The 17,697-nt window shown below is 65.1% G+C and overlaps 2 protein-coding genes across 4 annotated transcripts in view; one reads left to right on the top strand and one right to left on the bottom strand.

The window, feature by feature from the left end:
* Nucleotides 1-17,667, top strand: part of LOC104684949 (coronin-7-like) — a 36,158-nt gene extending 18,491 nt beyond the window's left edge. For all 3 annotated transcript variants that reach the window (XM_039560445.1, XM_039560446.1, XM_039560448.1), the window contains 19 exons: nucleotides 13,451-13,505; nucleotides 13,681-13,738; nucleotides 13,821-13,966; nucleotides 14,417-14,512; nucleotides 14,589-14,741; nucleotides 14,863-14,995; nucleotides 15,074-15,249; nucleotides 15,324-15,432; nucleotides 15,520-15,606; nucleotides 15,700-15,842; nucleotides 15,920-16,024; nucleotides 16,150-16,235; nucleotides 16,311-16,452; nucleotides 16,561-16,650; nucleotides 16,728-16,844; nucleotides 16,927-17,062; nucleotides 17,170-17,261; nucleotides 17,344-17,430; nucleotides 17,514-17,667. In XM_039560445.1, the coding sequence (XP_039416379.1) occupies nucleotides 13,451-13,505; nucleotides 13,681-13,738; nucleotides 13,821-13,966; nucleotides 14,417-14,512; nucleotides 14,589-14,741; nucleotides 14,863-14,995; nucleotides 15,074-15,249; nucleotides 15,324-15,432; nucleotides 15,520-15,606; nucleotides 15,700-15,842; nucleotides 15,920-16,024; nucleotides 16,150-16,235; nucleotides 16,311-16,452; nucleotides 16,561-16,650; nucleotides 16,728-16,844; nucleotides 16,927-17,062; nucleotides 17,170-17,261; nucleotides 17,344-17,430; nucleotides 17,514-17,519 (2,017 nt within the window). In that variant the 3' untranslated portion in view covers nucleotides 17,520-17,667. The remainder of the gene's footprint in view (nucleotides 1-13,450; nucleotides 13,506-13,680; nucleotides 13,739-13,820; nucleotides 13,967-14,416; nucleotides 14,513-14,588; nucleotides 14,742-14,862; nucleotides 14,996-15,073; nucleotides 15,250-15,323; nucleotides 15,433-15,519; nucleotides 15,607-15,699; nucleotides 15,843-15,919; nucleotides 16,025-16,149; nucleotides 16,236-16,310; nucleotides 16,453-16,560; nucleotides 16,651-16,727; nucleotides 16,845-16,926; nucleotides 17,063-17,169; nucleotides 17,262-17,343; nucleotides 17,431-17,513) is intronic.
* On the bottom strand, nucleotides 3,946-11,164 carry VASN (vasorin). Its single transcript, XM_039560449.1, is given in 3 exon segments — nucleotides 3,946-5,472; nucleotides 5,475-6,607; nucleotides 11,037-11,164. Coding segments are annotated over 3 exon segments (2,130 nt in total). The 5' UTR covers nucleotides 11,150-11,164; the 3' UTR covers nucleotides 3,946-4,588.
* Nucleotides 17,668-17,697: the final 30 nt, after the last annotated feature.

Raw genomic sequence — 17,697 nt, 5'->3', positions numbered from 1 at the left:
GCCGGCAGGAAGGGGAGTCCGCATCCCCACCGCATCCCCACCGCGCCCGCCGAGCCGGCACCACGCGTCCCCGTGACACCCCAAAGCAAGGCCATGGCGTGCCCCAAGGCGGGGGTCACCCCAGTTTGCTCACCCCAATGCCCACAGCCACACCAAACCCTTCAGGCTGGTTGTGCCCCCATCCAGCATCCCTGGAAGAGGGCAGAGTGGGAGGCACCAGCTCCATGGACCTCCACATCAGCATGTGCCTTTTGGGGGTTCTCCTTCCCAAATCCTGAGCAGGTGAGATATTTCCAACCACACAAACATCATTTTCAAAGCACCCTGAGCGTGCCACGGCCGTGCTTAAGAGCTGACCTCACCAATGCCCAGACCCTGAGGGAACAGGAGGTGGGAGGTGCTGGTGGCCATGGCCCCTCTCTGCATCCTGGTTCTCAATGTGCCACCCCTGGGTACCTGCTGTTCCTTCGGCTCGGGTTTTGTCCCCCCCGGCCCCCTTTAATTAGATCAAGGAGCAGCAGGGCAGGAGCCAGGAAGGGGCCTCAATAGGTTATTGTTGCCCTAAATTGTAACCAGCACCAGCGGGGTTGGGTTACCGGCTCCGACTTGGGGTCACCGACCAGACCCCGCTGCTGCACGCCCGGCGGCCGGCACAGCACTGCCCGGGGACGGTGCTGTCACCACCATGGTGACAGGAGAACAGCGGCTTCCTTGTGTCACCGCATCATTCGATGTCCTGGAAATGTCCCCAGGGAGGCTGGGGGTGCCGCGGCTGGCTCGGGGCTATGGCTGGATCAGTAGGGATGAGATGCCCGGGTCAGCAGAGGTCCCGGGGAGCCATGTCCCCGTGGTGTGTTCCAACAGTGGGCATATCCCTGCAGGGCAGGGTGGTGGTGGGGCTGAGGGATGGGGACAGCTGTATCCCCGCCACCTTTCACAGTGCAAAGTCTGACAGAGCCGGGAGGTGCTGGAGCCAGGAGCTGGCACAGCAGGATGTTTGGGGAGGGATTTGGCGGTGTTTGGCTCCCCCAGCGCTGGAGCAGGACATGGAGGAGCCCAGGTGGTTCCCTGGGGACACTGCCCAGGGGTGCTCAGTCCCTAACACCCACCCCCTGCCCCTGCCCCAGCCAAAGCCTGTGGCTGAACCAGCTCCTGGGGTCAGGCTCGCAGCCCTGGCATCTCCCAGTCCCAGCCCTCATGTACACCAGGGCACCCGACCCCACCAATGCACATGTTCCCACTGTCACCCTGCCACCTCTCCCCTGGCACCAGCTGCAATGGGACCTCAGTGGCTGGTCCTGCTCCCATCCTGCCTGGCACCCTCTGGGGCTTAGCAGCCCTTTTGGATCATGGTGGGTGTTTTGGGGTTCTCTGACAAAACCCACCCCAGGAGGAAGAACCCTGAGCAGGACAGGTCCATTCCTGTCCCCATCCCTGTCCCAGCCCCCTGCAGATCCCAGAGGTGCCTGGGTTGACATGTGCTTGCCATCAGTGGAAAGGGGTTTTTCCTGCCCCGTGTTGGCTGCCACCCTCAGACACAAGGAAGGGGAGAGGCCACCCCACCCCATCAGGTGTCACCCCAGTGGGACCCATCCCCATGGGGCTACTGGGCAGCCACATGAAGGGGTTAAGGCGGGGCAACCACCCAGCCCATGTTGCCTGTCCCGTAATTCCACTGGGTAAAAATAGCCCAGCGCTGGGGCGGGATGGCAGCACCGAAATCACTCCCAGATGAGCCACAGCCTTGGTGGCCAGACGGTGCTCCCTGGCCTCCCCAGCTTTCCAGGAAGCTGATAAGCTCCAAAGCTCTTCCTGGCAGCACTGGGGGCTGTGTGATGGACACACACCTGTCCTCCCCCTAGAAAGTGGGCATCTGGACCCCTCACATTGAGACATGACCCCCCTGGGGCTCTGCTCCAGACATGGGGACCTGGGGGACCCAGGGGACCTCGCTTTGGTTTCTGTGGGGCCATGCCTGCGACTGGGAGTGATTTTTTGGGAAACCAGAGCCCTCCAGCCTTGCCACGTCAGGGTGCAGGCAGGATTTGCCCCGGTGAAGCCAGTGGCTCCTCCCGTTGTGGCTCCCCGCCGAGCCCCCATCCTGCCAGTGGCTCTGGCCGGGGCTCTTGCTTACCGGCCCCACTGGATCTTTTTTTTGGGTCCATTTCAGGGGGTTTTGCAATCCTTCCCGGCGCTGATTCAGCTCGCAGGAATTAGCAGCGCCGCACGATGTGCCGCTCGGAGCCACTCTTGGCGTGCAACGGGGCTGGCAGTGGCCAGGGGAATTTTGTGCTGGGATTCAGGAAGCCACAGGGGCTGGACAGTGCCATTTTGGGCACTGCTGCTCTCCCGCAGGGCTGCCCGGGTGCAGATGTGGGTGTGGGTGGGGGCCAAGCCCTGCCCTGGCTGCAGTGTTTCCATCACCTCCGTGCCAAGGCCGAGCCCTGCTGCCCCCCTTGTGCAGTCGGCACCCCAAAATCCTTGGCTCGGGGTGTCCAAGGGGTGCTGCACCTGCCAAAGCTGCGCCCTAACTCTGCTTTTGCCCTCCTGGAATCTCCACTGTAGCTCCATCACTCTGGAGCTGCTGGAAGCCCCTCCAGAGCAATGGAATCAGCTGAGGTGCCAAGGGGGTCCCCAGCACACACCTGGCATGTGGGGGGTCCCCTGCAAACCTCCAGCTAAGTACAAGTGGGGAAATCAGCTTCGTTAGGAGAAGGGCACATCATGGAGGGAAAGGAGGGGGGAAGTGAGGGGCCAGGAGGGCCTGGAGGGCTCCTGACGCCGGTGCCGACACAGGGACACCCCAGGGGCCGGCCTGGGCTCGGGGGCTGTGGCGGCGGCCGGCCAGGGGCACCCGGCGCGAGGCCGCGGCTCCGCCAGGGACTTTTCTTCTCTCCTCCTCGCGAGGCTGGAAAATATACAAAGCTCGCAGTGAAAATATTTACACAGCAGCAATTTTGGGAGGAATTTGGGATGTTAATTTGAAAAATCTGTGGGGAGAGGACCACAATGGGCCCTTTGAGCGGGCGAGCGTGGCCATCGCAGCGAGCCGCCCGCGCCGGCGAGGGGCCCCTCCTGCCGCTGTGCCGGCCCTAATGGGAGCCAGCCCTGCCGGAAGCCCACCTGGGAGCCGGGGGGCTGCGCCAGACGGCCCCGCCGACGCTCCGCGCCCCTAATTGCATCCAGAGCCGCTCCCTGCCCCGGGCGAGCGGCACCGAGGGGCCGGCGGGGTCAGGGCCGTGGCCTGCGGCGGAGCGGGCCGGCCCGGAGCGGCACGGCGGTGACCCTCGGTTTCAGCCCCGCGCTGTGCTCGTTCTCTCCAAATCAAACATACCTCAGCGGGCAGGGCCCCAACCTGGAAAATTCCAGCCCGAAAGATAAAGGATTGGAAAACGATTAAAACCAGAGGGTTGGAGCAGAAACCACTTGGCAGCGGGAACCTGCCGAGCGTCGGCTCCCAGCCCACCCCGCCAGGGCCAGCGCACAAAACCGGCTGTTCCTGGGGCCGGGCAGCGGGGGTTCTGGCTGCGGCCCCCGGCCGGGGGGGGCCACGCAGGCTGACACTTGTCACGGGCGATTTGGGGGTCCCGGTGCCGCCGCGGGTGACGTCAGGAGGTTGGGCTGGGCTGTTTGTCCCGCAGCTGGCCCCGGAGCCATCTGGCAGGCGGGGAGGGATGAAGTAAGGCTGGATGATGCTGCAGGGCAGGGGCTGATTTGAACCCCGTGGCCTCTGTTTTGGGAACACCTCCCCAGCGCCTGAGGTGGGGGGCAGCGCCCTGGGGGTAAGAAACGCCCAGAGTCGGGAAAACTCCCCCCTCCCTTGCCCTGACTCATGCTGGCGTTAGCCAACAACAACGGGAGGACACGGCTGACCTTCCCGCTCCTCTGCAGGGGACACGCCGCGCTGCCCACACCCCTGCCTGTGAAGGTGCTCAGGGCTGCACAGAGCTTTTCGTTGTTGTTATTTTAATTATTTTGGGTTTTTTTTTTTACAAAAAGACACCCTTCTGATCTGCCTTACAAAAGAGATGTACACAAACATGTACTAAAAAAAAAGTTTTCCCAGAAGAAATGGGAAATAATGGTGTATAAATATTCTCTCTGAGTTCTTAAAGCTTCAATTCCCAGTTTGCCTGCTCAGCACTTCATTTGGCCCGGGGGGTCCCGAGGGTCCCAGCACCTCGGCCGGGCCGTATTGCTGACATCAGCTTTCAGGGAGTCGAGTCACGGGCCATGCTCTGCTAAAGGACCCTTGTTACCAGCACGTGGGCGTCCCTCAGCCAAGTCACAGCAGCTTTCTCTTCAGCAGGAGCTAAAAAAAGTCCCTCGACCCCCAAATTAACCCCCCCGCTTCTCTTCTGCTACCCACGTTCTAGGTAGAGTCACAGAAATCAAGGCACAGAGCAGTAAAATTCGTGTCTCCTCCTGAAGCATGGCAGCATCTCAGAAATTGCACGTTTTGGGATTGGGGGGTTTTCTTCCTCAATTCAGTCAGCTCCTTGGCAATCCGTATCCCAGAGGGACATGGCCAGGTGCTGCCACTGGAGCTTGGCCCTCCTGTGTCCAAGGCTCTGGCAGCCCTGTGAGCTCAGAAGTAGGAGGGTTTGAGCCCCGGGGTGTTGTTGTTGCTGGGGTAGTGTGACTGCATGAGCGGCACCTCGCACTCAGAGCCACCAGAAAGCATCGCTGCCTCCGGCACCTTGCAGCTGTGGCTGCTCAAATCCCCGTTTTCCAGGCAGGCTTTCACCCCTTCCAGCTCCAGCGGGCCAGTGTCTACCCCAGCGCCAGCGTGTGCCTTGGCCCGGCGGTGCCGGCGGTAGTACATGGCGGCGGTGACCACCACCACCAGCAGCAGCGCGGCAGCCAGCGCAGGGACGAGGATCAGGGCGAGGTTGGGGTCCTGGCTCTGGGTGACAGGGGAGTGCTGCTGCAGGCTGAGGGGCAGGGTCTGTGCCTCGGCACAGTGCTCCTCCTTGGGGACCTCCCCCAGCGCCCCGATGCAGACGCGGTAGGTGCAGTTGGGTTTCAGCGCCCGCACCGTGTACTCGGAGAGCGAGGCCGGCAAGCGCAGCATCACCGGCCGCTTGTCTGGCCCCGACAGGTTCCGGTAGCTCAGGCGGATGCCCTTCAGCTGTGCCTTGGACTGGACATAGTTGTGCAGGTCCACTTTGAGGGAGGTGCTGCCCACCTGGGCGATGCTGACCCGCCGGCTGGGCGGCAGGGCTGGTGTGCCCGGGGCTGGCGTCGTTCCCCTCGCCTCCACCTCACAGTACACACCGGCAAAGCCCACGGGGCACAGGCACTCCAGGATGTTCTGGGCACTCAGGTGGCAGGTGCCACCATTCAGACACGTGCGGGGCGGGCAGATGGGCGCCGGGGGGCTGGTGGGGGCCGGGGCGCCGCTGAAGGGCACCAAAGTGGAGCTGCCCTGGGGGTCCCTGGCCATCAGGGTGGGTGCGGCGGTGCTGGGGGCGGCGGTGGGCGGTGGGTGCTGGGCAGCGGTGTAGGTGGTGGCAGCGTGGTGGTGCGGGGCGTGGTGGGCGTGGGGGTGGTGGTGGGGCAGCCGAAGTCAGTGTATTGCAGGTGGTGGAGGAGCTTGCCAGAGTTTTTGGGGGGGAAGTGGCAGCGTGTCTCCTCAGGGCGCCGCAGGACCACGCCGCTGGCGTTCACCCACTGCACCAGCCAGCTCATCTGGCAGATGCAGTTGAAGGGGTTGCCGGCAGCTGTCATGGCCCGCAGCCTGGAGAAGAAGCTGGAGAAATCCCGAGGGATGGTGTTGATGTTGAGGTTGCTGATGTCCAGCTCCTGGAGGTTGTGGAGGTTCTGGAAGTCCTCTGCTGGCAGCTGGGAGATGCGGGCATTGCCGGCCAGGCTGAGCCTGGTGAGGCTGCCCAGCCGCCGCAGCACCGCTGGGACACGCTCCAGCAGGTTGTCAGAGACGTCCAGCTCGTGGAGGTTGTTTTGGACCTGGAAGAGCTCCTCGTTTAAGCTCGTCAGGCCCAGCCCTGCGATCTTTAGGGACTCGATGTTGACGGCATGGAAAGCCCCTGGTGCAATGGCAGGGATCTTGTTCCAGCTGATGTCCAGCAGGAGGAGGTTGGGTAGGTCAAGGGGTGGCACAGCCCTGAGCTGGTTGTTCTGCAGCTTTAGCTCCAGCAGATTCTCCAGCGTGTCGAAGGCAGCAGCATGGATGTGCTGGATCCTGTTCCTCTGCAGGTAGAGCCGTTCCAGCAGCCGCAGCCCATGGAAGGTCTCATTGGTGATCTCCTGCAGCTGGTTGGAGGACAGGTCCAAGTTGACGAGCTCCGTCAGGGGCTGGAAGATGTTTCTCTGGATGCTGGTGATCTTGTTTTGCGAGAGGTCCAGGAGCTGGAGGGCAGGCAGCCCTGCAAAGCTGTCCTCGCTGAGCGCTGTGATGCCGTTCTCAAAGACGTAGAGGGAGAGGGTGCTGGGGGGCAGCCCCCGGGGCACCGTCTGGCCCCGCCTGGCCGCACACAGGATGGTCTTGGGGTCTTGGCACTGGCAGCCCGCAGGACATGCCCCGGCCAGCTCCCCATGGGCCAAGAGAAGCAGCATGCAAAGGATCAGCTGGTTCATGGTGTCAGCTCTGCAGAGAGACAAGTGCAGCCAGGGTTAGGGGATGGGCCCTGCTGGGGGGTATCCAGGGCTGGCAGGGCTGTGGGGCACCTCTGAACCTCACTCTGCCTCCAGGGCTGGTGAGAGTGAAGCAGCACAAGGACTGCCCACCCCGCCTCCATGCTCCCCCCTCCCCAGACCCCCAGGATTTGGGGATGTGGTACCTTTGCGCACCCCAGGCTCTACCGTGAGACATGTCCCACTGGTATTGGGGCCATCTTCGGTGGGGCACCAAGACCTTTCCCAGTACTCAGAAGGGCCCCAACCTCCCCAGCTGCTCAGCAGGGTGCAAATCAAACACAGGGGATGCAGAGAATCAGAGCACCGGGAAGGGGTGGGAGCCTGGCCGGCCTCCCCTGCATGGAGCTCAGCTTAACCCTTTGCTTGTGCTGCCGTCCCAACAGCTGCACCCTCGGGGGCTGCTCCTACCCAGATCACCAGCAGCAACAATCCCTCTTGGGGACAGGGGCACCCTGAGGTGACCCAGGCCACAGAGTGTGGGGCTGGAGGAGCTATTTGTGTCCTCACAGGGTCCAGGGGCTCATACGCCCAGCCAGCCCCTGTCCCCACAGGTCACCTTGCTGTTCCCCTCACTGTTGCACTCCAGGGACTCAACACAGGACCGTGGGCTGTGTCCCTGTCCCTTGAGGACTGGGTCAGCAGGGATTGAGGGAGGAAGCTCTGGCTGTAAGCAAGGCTGTAACCACCCCAGCCCCAGCTCCCCATGGATGCCCTGGCCAATGTCACAGCCACTGTGTCCCACAGGTCTCCTCTCTCAGCCCCATCTTTCAGCCCTTTTAATGACACTAGGCTGGGCCAGAGACTCACAGTCTCCTGCCACTCCATCTCAGGGTCAGGGGGAGGTGGCAGAGGAGGGGTCCCTGGGCAGGGAAGAGGCAAACCCTTCCCCAGCCCCATCTGTTGCCACCTCCTCCCTGCTCAGAGCTGTCGGAGCTCCAGGCAAACGCCCCCCCTGTGGCTCACAAGGGGCCCCCGCCGTGTGTGGGGGGCTGCAGGTCACACAGCAGCACGTGCCGCCTGCCCCGGCCCCATCAGCAGTGCAGGGACACCATATCCTGTGCCAGGAGGGTCTGGACCCGTGCCGTGTCCTCTTGTCCCCCTGCCGGGGTGTTGGACAGGGTTAACACTGCGGCCGGCTCCGTCCTTGCCTCTTACCGCGCGGCCCCCCTCAGGGTGGGGCGAGCCCACGGCTGGGCAGGGTCACCGCAAGTGCCTGAGTCACTTGGCCTGACCGGCCCTGCCCTGACATGACCTGTGCCGTCAGCCCCTGACACTGGGGAGGAGCTGTGCCACATCCAAGAGGTCACTGTCACCCAGGGGTCACCATCACTGCATCCCCTCCCCAGCGCCCCCAGGTCCCCCTGCACCCCACATCACAGTCAGGCTGCCAGCAGAGTTAAAAACACAACATGGAGACCCTGGGAAGTGCTTTTTGGAGCTGGGGGCAGACCCAGCACCCCTCGAGGTGGCTTCAGCAACCAGAGCGTGCTGGCTGGTGGGAGAGCTCTGGGTGCAGGGTGCTGGCATGCCAGCGGTGCCACGGCCATGCCAGCCCGCCCGGGTGGGCAGCGCCGGAGCGGGGCCAGGCCTGCGGGATGCTGGCGGGGCCGGGGCTGGTTTTGCAATGCCAGGGTCGGGTTTCGCTGACGTGTCCCGTGCTGCAACCAGCTGCTGACTCCAAGTCTCTCTCGTCCCTTTAATTACGCTGGCATTTCCTCCCCGCCTGCCAGGCTCCCCGCTCCGGGCAGGTTCGGCCAGCCCGGCCACGGCCGCTCATCCGCGCCTGGCCACGAGCGCCGGGCAGGCTGGCACGGCCCCGCAGCCTCCGCCACCGCCCCTCGGCATCGCCGGCACACGCCAACATCCCGCCCGCGCCCCGCCTCCCCGGCACGATGCTGTTTCAAGGCAGAGAGGAGTTAACTCAGCCCAGGAAACCCCCAGAAACGGGGGGCAGGGGAACAGCCTCCCCAGGTCCTGGCAGGGTCCCCAAGGGCGGAGAGGGGGCCCCGTTTCTGCTGGAGGTGTTGGGGCCGCCCTGCCAGCGGCCTGCTGCTGCCTTGGCTGGGCTCCCCCACGCCTGCACCGCAGATATTTGCCGAATTATTCATATTTTCCGGCTGCGGGGAGGATCTGGGCTCAGATTCCCCCAGTCCCGGCTCAGCCTTTCCCTGCCAGCCTGCTGGGGTGGGAGTACCGTGTCACCCCCCTTCCCTGCCTGCAGCCCCCCGGGCTGGGCCACCCCGGAGCCTGCCCAGGGCTGGGACTTGGCAGGGTGCTTTGCACCCGCCTCCTGTTTTCAAGGACGAGGCCGATGCCGTCCCCGCGCTGCAGGGTGACACCTGTGCAGGGCAGGCTGGAGGAGATGGAGAGTCCCTGACTTTCCCTGCTGCTTGGGGACCTCAGGGAAGCAGGCACAGCCGGGATGTTCCTTCCCGCACCAGCAAGTGCAGACAAACAAAGCCAGCGTTGTTGCTGGCCCGTGGGCTGCCACCTTGGCCGGTGGCAACAGAGCAGGAAGGACGGGGGCCCTGCACTGTGCGGTGACAGGGAGGAACACAGTGCCCCTGCCAGGCGGAATGCAGATGCTGCTCCCCTCCCTTACACCCCTCAAAACAAGCCGATGTCAGCACGTGCCCCCTCCCGCGAGCCAGCCGGGGGGATGCAGAATTAAGCCCTTAATCCTCCTCCCCTTCAACCCACCCTGCGCCGCCGCAGCTCCCACCTCCTCCCGCTCCCCTCCCTATTTAATTAAAGTTTCCGCAGCAGCCCCGCAGGAATGCAGGCCTGGTTATTGCATTCCCCGGAGCACTCGCCAGCTCCTCCATCCCGCTCCTGCCCCTTTGACCCGGCCGCGCTCCCCATCTCAGGTGCCGCCAAGGAGAAAAACCAGCAGAGCCGCTTCGCCGGCAGCCAAACCGCCTCGGGAGGAGCCGGAACGCCGGCGGAGGGTGGGAGGAGGCCGGCGATGGTGCCACGCGTGGCCCGGGCGGCACGGGCAGATTCCTCCGGAGTGACTGGGGCGGCCGCGGCTGTCCCCGAGCGCTTCCTCGTGCCGCGTCCCGCCGGCAGAGCCAGCCGGGCAGGCAGCGCTTGCGTCAGGGCCACCCGGCGAGGCCGGCCGGCCTTGGCGTGGTGCGGGGGAAAACAGTAATTAGTGTCATCCCTGATGGCGGCACTGCCCAGCGCCGTGTGGGCAGCGGCACAGCTGGGTCAGGGCAGTCTGGCCGCCCCAGTTTCAGCAGGATGAGACCTGTCGGCGTGGGGGGACATTACTGGGGGGCTTTGGTTGGGAAGAGGAGTCTCGGAACTGGAGCATCTCTGCTGGGATGTGTTGGCTCCCGTGGCAGTTGCCATCCTGGGAGGGAGCCAGGCGTGGAAAGGGACATTTACCCCACAGTAGCCCAAAGTTACACCCAAAGAGGGTGACAGGCGCCAGCCCCCTCCCAACACGCGCCAGGTGACAATGAAGCACGCAGGGAGCTGGCGGCAGAAGTGGTGGGGTATCCCTGCCGCCCGGCGGCCAGGCTGGCCAGTGGCCCTGCTGGCACCCGTCCCTCTGCACCAGCTGAGGGAAACCCTTGTCGGCACCGCCTGGGGACCCGCTTGGCCCCATAGCGGGTCAGTGACCCGGGACACCAGCCCCTGAGGACAAGTAGAACGAGGGCAGCCAAACCCCACCCCAGCCAAGCCCTCCACTGAGGAGGGTGGTGGTGGACACTGCTGCCAGCAGCTCCCACCTCTGCCTGACCCCAGCAGGGGAGCCCTGCCGCCACGTCTGCCGGGACAGAGCAAGCGTGGGATGGGCCCAAGACCATGCTGGTCCCGTGTGGGTCCTGGAGCCCTTCTGCTGGCAGAGTGCTTCACTGCCACCCAGCCATGCCGGATGGAGTCATGCTCCGTCTTAGCCCCAAACACATCCCTCCCCTTGCCCGTGATGGATGCAGCACCAGGCCGAGATCCCTGGGCCAGACTCCAGTGCATCCCATGGCAAAACAGGCATAGGCAGGGACAGGGAAGTGAGAGCCCTCTGTGAACCCTTGTGGCAGCCCACCGCAGTGCCATCCCCCCAGCCCAGCCGAGGCCCTGCCATCAGCCGAGGCAGGGGCCAGCTGGGTGCCCCTGGTCCAGCTAAGGCCTCGCAGGGATCAGGGCACCCCGACCCTCAGCCGAGGCCCCGGTGACACCCCGTCACCCTGCGTGCCCAGGCCACACCGGGTGTCCTACGGCCCGGCCTAGGCTCACCAGAGCCCCCCGGGCCCCACCTCCCCCTGAACCCGCGGATGCCCGCCAGAGCCCCCCCTCCCGTCCCTGAGCCGCCCCCCCCATGAGCTCCGCTGGCCGTGTGGAGGGTCGGGCGGTGTGGCGGCCGCGGCACTCACCGTGGCGGGCGGTGCGGGGCCGTGCGGGGCGGGCGGTCAGTCCATGGCGGGAGGGAAGCGGCAGCCGGGCGGACGCTCCCCTCTCTGGCGATGCCGGGCGCGGGGGGCGGCATTTAAACCGCGGGGGCGGGGCCTGCCCTCCCGCCGGGCGCCCATTGGCTGAGCGCTCGGAAGGGGCGGGGCGGGGCACGGCCGCCACCGAGGCTCCGCCCCCGCGCACCTGGGGCCCACCGGGGGCGGCACCGCGGGGACCCCCGGGACCCCCCGAGCCACGGGGACCGCGGGGACATCCAGCACCTCCGGCACCCTGGAGCTACACGGAATGTCGGGACCTCGGAGCCACAAGTACCCCCCGGACATTCAGGACCTCTGAGTCACAGGGATCCCCTGTACCCCCAGGACCTCTGGGACCTTACAGTCACAGGGACCCTCGGGATATTCAGGATCTGTGATTCGCAGGGACCCCCTGGACCGACCCCCAGGACCTCTGGGACCTCAGAGTTACAGGGACCATCGGGGCACCCAGGACTTTTGAGTCACAGGGGCCCCCAGCACCTCTAGGACCTCGGAGTCACAAGGATCCCAGAGGCCTCCACAGGGACCTCCAGACCCTGTGACCCCAGGACCTCCCAGAGTCACAGGGACCTTGGGATTCCAGGAGCCTGCAGAGTCACAGGGACCTCTGGGACCCCTTGGGAACTCCATGGGCTCCCCAGAGTCACAGGGATCTCCTGGATCCCAGGGCCCTGAGGGCCCCCCAGAGTCACAGGGACCTCCAGGATCCCCAGGGACTCCATGAGACCTCCAGAACCTCTGGGCCCCCAGAGTCACAAGGATCCCCAGGATCCACAGGACCTTTGGAAGCTTCTGGACCCTCCAAAACCTCCAGGGACTCCATGAGACCTCCAGAACCTCTGGGCCCCCAGAGTCACAAGGATCCCCAGGATCCACAGGACCTTTGGAAGCTTCTGGACCCTCCAAAACCTCCAGGGCCCCCCAGGATCTTCAGCATCCCTAGGGCCAGGGCCCCTGGGGCTCCAGCACCCCTGGTGTGTATACACACAGGTATAGGGGTAGATCCAGGTTAGGTATCTCCCTCATATCCCCAGCACCCATGGGACCCCTGGCAACCCTGGTAACAACAAAGGCTGGGTGTCTTTGCACCCCCAGGACCCCCATATCCAGTGTGTCCAGGTTAACCAGGGACTCTGGCACCGATGAGCCCCAATGCCCTGGGATCCCAGTCCCCCCATACCCCTGGCATCCACAGAGCTCCTGCCACCGTGTGCCAGGGGACAGGGGGAAAGTGAGTGGCCCTTGCAGGGCAGTCCCCATGCCTCTGTGACAGCCCTGTGATTGTGCCCAGTGCTGCAGAACAATGCTCCCTGTTCAGCATGGTGAGGATGGCACAGGTTGGGCTGGGACAACCAGGCACCCAGGGTGCCCTTGTCCCAAACCTGCACCACTGTGGTGGTGGCAGTGCTGCTGACAGTGGTCACAGCAGGGCAGGGGACCCTGGTGCCTGCCACGGGCATCCTGGCAGTGTTTGCCTAGCTTGTATCGGTCCTGGGGCAGGACCGTGCCATACCACCCACAGCTATGCTTCATGGCATGGGATGGCACGGAACAGCTCCCTCCCCTTGGCACAGCCACAGAAATGTCAACCGAAAGTAATAGATTGTCCCTTTAGTCTCTGCCTGCGGCGCTCCCTCCTCCACCCCTGCCGAGGAAGGCACAGAGGTGGCTCTGTGCTCCTGTCACCGCTGTCCCCTCAGGCCACGGAGTATTCCCTGCGGCCCCCTCCTGCCACCGCGCATCCCTCCAGCCACGGAGCACCCTGGCTGCGGTCTAGGACAGGGTGCGGGACCGGGAGCAGAGACACGCTCCAGCTGGCACAGCTGGGCCGCAGGGCACTCCCGGGGCTGGCCGGCTCCACAGGTGCCGGGGCAGGCGGGCGGTGAGCTGGGGTGTGCCACGCGCCTGCCCCGAACTGGCCAAGCCGGCCGGGCCGGCCTCGGGGCAACCCTGCGGATGCCAGAGGCTTCCCCGAGCGAGGCCGGGTGCCATGGCCGGGCACAGGGAGCAGGGCAGGGAGCAGGATGCCCCAGGGCTGGGCACGGCTTCACAGCGGGCACTGTGCAGCCGGGGCTGGAAGCAGGTGGCAGTGACATCCTGCTGCCAACCTGCCAGCCCAGGGTGGGACAGTGAGGGTTGTCATTTGGGGACCAGCCCAGCACCCTGCAGCCCCCAGCACCGGTGCTGCCCTCCCATCACAGCATGGCCTGATCCTGCTCCACACTTCCCCAGGACCGGGTTTGGGGTGTGCACCAGTGGGGGAACAGGATGCAGCCCCACATCCGTTGGGGTGCTGTGCCCATGGGGGCCCCCAGCTCAGCACCCCCCTTCCCTTGCAGGGTGACCATCCCGCTGTACGACGCCGACACGGGGCTGCTGGTGCTGGCAGGGAAGGTGAGTTCCCGTGGCTGGAGGGTTAGGGAGGCACTGGGGGGACAGGAGGATGCAGGGGGGTGTAGTGAGGTGCATGTGGGTGCACCAGTGGAGTACAGGAGGGTGCATGTGGGTGCGCCAGTGGGGTGCTTTGTACAGCCCTGCTCATTCCCTGTCCCCACCACCTTTCTTTCAGGGAGAAAACCTCCTGTACTGCTTCGAGGTGGCCCCCACACAGCCAGCACTCACCCAGGGTAAGCAGGTCCCGTCCCACCATCCCGGGGGGCTCACCACTGCCTGGCCACCCACCCCACAGCCACCCTGCCTGTCCCCCAGTGACCCAGTGCCGGACAGAGGGCAGCACGCGGGGCCTGGCGGCTGTGCCACGCCTGGCCCTGGATGTCATGGCCTGCGAGGTGCTCCGTGTCCTGCAGCTCACTGACACCGCCCTTGTCCCCGTCAGCTTCCTGGTGCCACGCAAGGTAAGGAGGCCCTGCGGGTGGCACTGTCCCAAAGGTGCCTGGTGTCATCTCACGGGTCACACCTCACCAGCACTGGGTGACAAAAAGGACCTGGCTGCAGTGAGACCCCACTCCCCAGCCTGGGAACAGCAGGAATGGAGGTCAAACCTGGGTGCTGATGGTGGGTTGCAGAGTCTGGGTACTGGATTTGGGAAGCCGGGTGCTGCATGCAGGATTGGGGTGCTGGAGCGTGGGTGCTGACAGCTGGGTGCCACTTGCTGGGTGCTGCTGTGCAGTGGGTGCTGCTGTGCAGTGGGTGCTGGGCACTTTAAGCAGCTGAAATTTGGGTGGTGGGTAGTGGGGTCTGGGTGCTGGAAATGTCTGGGGGTGTCCAGGGGTGCCCCAGCTGCGGCAGGACAGAGGCTGTGGGATTTTGGGAACACCCACCTCGCCCCATCCCCTCTCCCACAGTCTGTCCAGGAGTTCCATGAGGATCTGTTCCCTGACTGCACGGGGATGCTGCCAGCCACCGATGCCCAAGGCTGGTGGGCAGGGGACAGCCAGCAGGTCAGTGTCATCCAGGGGGGGTGTCCTTGCTGGTGGCATTGCCACTGTCCCATGCCCACCGTTGTGCTCAATGCAGGTGGGGAGGGTGAGCCTGCACCCTGCACGGAGACCCACGGAGACCTTCACGTCCCCCATCATTGCTGGCACCAGCCCCACCAGCACTGGCCACACAGACACCGGCACCAGCCACACCGATGCCGACACCGGCCACACTGACGCGGACCAGAGTGTGAGCACGGGGCGCTGGAAGAGTGCTCTGAATGCTGTGGGGTCGGGTCCCTGCTGCCCTCATCCCACAGGCCAAGGCTGGGGTGCCAGCACCCCCTGCCCACTGGCTCTCTCTCCCATAGGAAGCCAGTGGCTACTCCTCACCATCCTCACTGGCCTCACCAGGCAGCGCGGCCACCTCGCTCTCAGCCAGCACCGGCCCCTCCAGCGGCTTTGCCAGCAGCCCCAGCCAGAAGTCCCTGCAGAGCATTTTGGGTGAGCAGGCAGTGGGGTGGGCTCGGGGTGCCCCACAGGGGGGATTCAGGGCGCTCACCCACCCCTCGCCCGCTCCAGGGCCCAGCTCCCGCTTCCGGCACGCGCAGGGCCGGGTGCTGCACCGCGACTGCCACCTCACCAACCTGCGGGGGCTCAGCCTCACCACGCCGGGCGAGTGCGACGGCTTCTGCGCCAACCACCAGCGCGTTGCCCTGCCCCTGCTCTCTGCCGGCGGCCAGATCGCCGTCCTCGAGGTACCCCGGTGTGGCGTGGAGGCCGGCACGGTGCCGTGTGTGCCATGCTGGTGACCCCCGGCTCTGTCCTGCAGCTCTCCAAGCCTGGCCGTCTCCCCGACGCGGCCGTGCCCACCATCCAGAATGGCGCGGCAGTGGCTGACCTCACCTGGGACCCCTTCGACCCGCAGCGCCTCGCTGTCGGTACGTGTGGTGGGGCCAGGAGGGTGCCCCAGCTCCAGGCGTGCCAGATCACCACATTAACCACTGCCCATCCCTCCTGGTGCACAGCGGGCGAGGACGCCAGGATCCGGCTGTGGCGGATCCCTGAAGGAGGGCTGCAGGAGACCCTGCGGGAGCCTGAAGCTATTCTCCGAGGTGAGGGGACACACTGAACACCCCAAACTGGGGACAAACCAGCCTGGTTGCACCCACAGCTGGGGACAACCACGCACTACTGAACCTCACCAGGTCACACGGAAAAGATTTACTCCATCCGCTTCCATCCCATGGCATCCGATCTCCTGGTTTCCTCCTCCTACGACATGACCGTGCGGATCTGGGAGCTGAGCGCCAGGCAGGAAGTCTTGTGCCTGCGGGGACACACGGATCAGGTAAGGGATGACAAATCCAGGGACACCTGAGAGGCATCTTTGGGACATTTGCAGGGGCACAACATCTGTCTCTCCAGATTTTCAGCATGGCTTGGAGCCCAGATGGGAAGAAGCTGGCAACGGTGAGCAAAGACGGGCGGATACGGCTCTACGAGCCACGGCGCAGCTCTCAGCCTCAACAGGTACAATCACAGCCCTGGGGACAGCCTGGAGAGCTGGGGGTGTGGGCAGGAAACCCTCCCTGTGGGCACATGACTGCAACCCCAGCTCTGTCGGAGCAGGCAGGGTGACCTTCACCCCCATGCAGGAGGGCCCAGGTCCCGAAGGGGGACGCGGAGCGCGCCTGGTTTGGGTTTGTGGTGGTGACTACCTCCTGGTGTCCGGCTTTGACAGGTAAAGAGGGGGATGCATGCCAGGGCAGGGGTCACCAGGGACGCTGTGCTTGCTCTCATTGTCCCCTCCCCACAGCCGCAGCGAGAGGAGGATCCTCCTGTACCGGGCACAGGCCCTGCCTGAAGGACCCTTATCTGTCCTTGGCCTGGACGTGGCCCCTTCCACCCTCCTGCCCTTTTACGATGAGGATACCAGCGTCGTCTTCCTCACCGGCAAGGCGAGAGCTTGCCCTCCAAAAAACTGTGGGGCTCCCTGCCTACAGCACCCCACAGTGTGGAGGGACCCTCCATGTCCCCTGACAGCCCCCATCTCACTCCATCCCCAGGGTGACACCAGAGTCTTCCTGTACGAAGTGACCCCCGAGCCCCCCTATTTCCTCGAGTGCAACAGCTTCACCTCCAACGAACCCCACAAGGTAAACGGGGGATGTGCTGCCTGTCTCTGACCCCCTACCTGTGCTCCCAGACCCCACTCACACCCCCACCCCACCAGGGCTTCGTCTTCCTGCCCAAAACAGTGTGCGAGGTGCGGGAGGTGGAGTTCGCCCGGGCGCTGCGCCTGGGGCAGAGCACCCTGGAGCCTGTGGCTTTCCACGTGCCGCGCGTCAAGGTAGGTGGCGGGGGGGCCTGGCTGTATTTTGGGAGAGGGACAGGAGGCAGGGCACCCCCCTGAGCACCCCTTGCCCCCACAGAAGGAGTATTTCCAGGACGATCTCTACCCGCCGACCCGCATGTGGTGGGAGCCAGCCCTGGGTGCAGGTGCCTGGCTGGACGGGCAGGACGGGCAGCAGCGCCGCGCCAGCCTGCGCCCCGCAGACATGGTGCCAGGTGGGTGCAGGGGCTGGGCGAGGACGCCTAGCCCTCAGGGATGGCTGGGGAGGGCTTTAGTCAGTGGGGTGAAGCTCTCCTGCCCCATGGTGACACCACTCTCACAGTGAGTGAGGCCCCAAAAGAAGCTCCGGCTCGGAAGTTCGTCCCTGCCTCTGTGTACCTGGAGGAGAAGACTGATGAGCAGAAGAAGGAGGAGGTGGGTTCTGGGATGACCACCCTGTGGCGGGGCCGGGGGTGATGCCCCGCACCCCACGGCTCTGCCCGGCCTCTCCTCACAGCTCCTCAATGCCATGGTGGCCCGGCTGGGCAACAGGGACGACCCGCTGCCCCAGGACTCCTTCGAGGGCGTGGACGAGGACGAGTGGGTGAGTGCGGGAGGGGGGACACACGACCCCCGGGTGGGTCGCACCCGGCCCCGCCGTGCCCCTCACCCCTCGGCCTCCCGCAGGACTAGGCTGAAGCCGGCACCCCCAGGAGCTCCCGGGACCCCCCGCACCCGCCGGGCCCGGCGGGGGGACCAGGAGGGGGAGGAGGAGGAAGAGGAGGAGGAGGCGCAGGGCCCGCCGCGGGCAGGACCCGCTATTAAAGCCGCTGCACCAGCACCGTGTCCTGCCGTGATCCTGGGACACCGG

This window comes from Corvus cornix, chromosome 14 (genome assembly GCF_000738735.6).
Source record: "Corvus cornix cornix isolate S_Up_H32 chromosome 14, ASM73873v5, whole genome shotgun sequence".
Taxonomy (NCBI): domain Eukaryota; kingdom Metazoa; phylum Chordata; class Aves; order Passeriformes; family Corvidae; genus Corvus; species Corvus cornix.
The sequence above is the reverse complement of the archived record's forward strand: the minus strand, read 5'-3'. Positions and strand labels throughout refer to the sequence as shown.